General features: G+C 51.8%; 1 protein-coding gene across 1 annotated transcript in view; it reads right to left on the bottom strand.

Annotated features, from left to right (window-relative positions):
- Positions 1–450, bottom strand: part of LOC119587844 (pancreatic lipase-related protein 2-like) — a 10,740-nt gene that overhangs the window by 6,077 nt on the left and 4,213 nt on the right. The window contains exon 3 of the mRNA XM_037936549.1: positions 273–427. Coding sequence (XP_037792477.1) covers positions 273–427 — 155 coding nt within the window. The remainder of the gene's footprint in view (positions 1–272; positions 428–450) is intronic.

Here is a 450-nt window from a genome sequence, read left to right as displayed (position 1 = left end):
CGAACCACATCAGCCTCAGACTTCCACACATATTTAAAACAAACGAATAAACAAAAACACAAACAATAGAGGACAAGGAAAATAGAGACAAAAAGAACAAGAGCCACATCAACTTATAAGTAACAAGAAAACAAAAGCCACACCAGACCTGCCTTAGACTTCCACACAAACAACCAAAAATTTGAGAGCCCAAACAAACCATCAAACAACACCCCCCCCCACCGCAAAAAAACAAAAACAAGACAAAAAACAGGAAGAGCATCACGCCGGACCTGTCTTGGAGTCCAGGATCCAACCGCACTCGCCGAAGTCGTTGAAGCCGTGGTAGAGGACGAAGGTCGGGCGGCTACCGACGAAGGGCGAGCCGGAGAGGGACTCGGCGTCGTCGGGAAACAGGCGGTAGTGGTCGCCGTCGCCGGAGTTCGAGCTGGGGCGGGCGGGCGGGCGGGC

Source organism: Penaeus monodon, chromosome 23 (genome assembly GCF_015228065.2).
Source record: "Penaeus monodon isolate SGIC_2016 chromosome 23, NSTDA_Pmon_1, whole genome shotgun sequence".
NCBI classification, from domain to species: Eukaryota; Metazoa; Arthropoda; class Malacostraca; order Decapoda; family Penaeidae; genus Penaeus; species Penaeus monodon.
The sequence above is the reverse complement of the archived record's forward strand: the minus strand, read 5'-3'. Positions and strand labels throughout refer to the sequence as shown.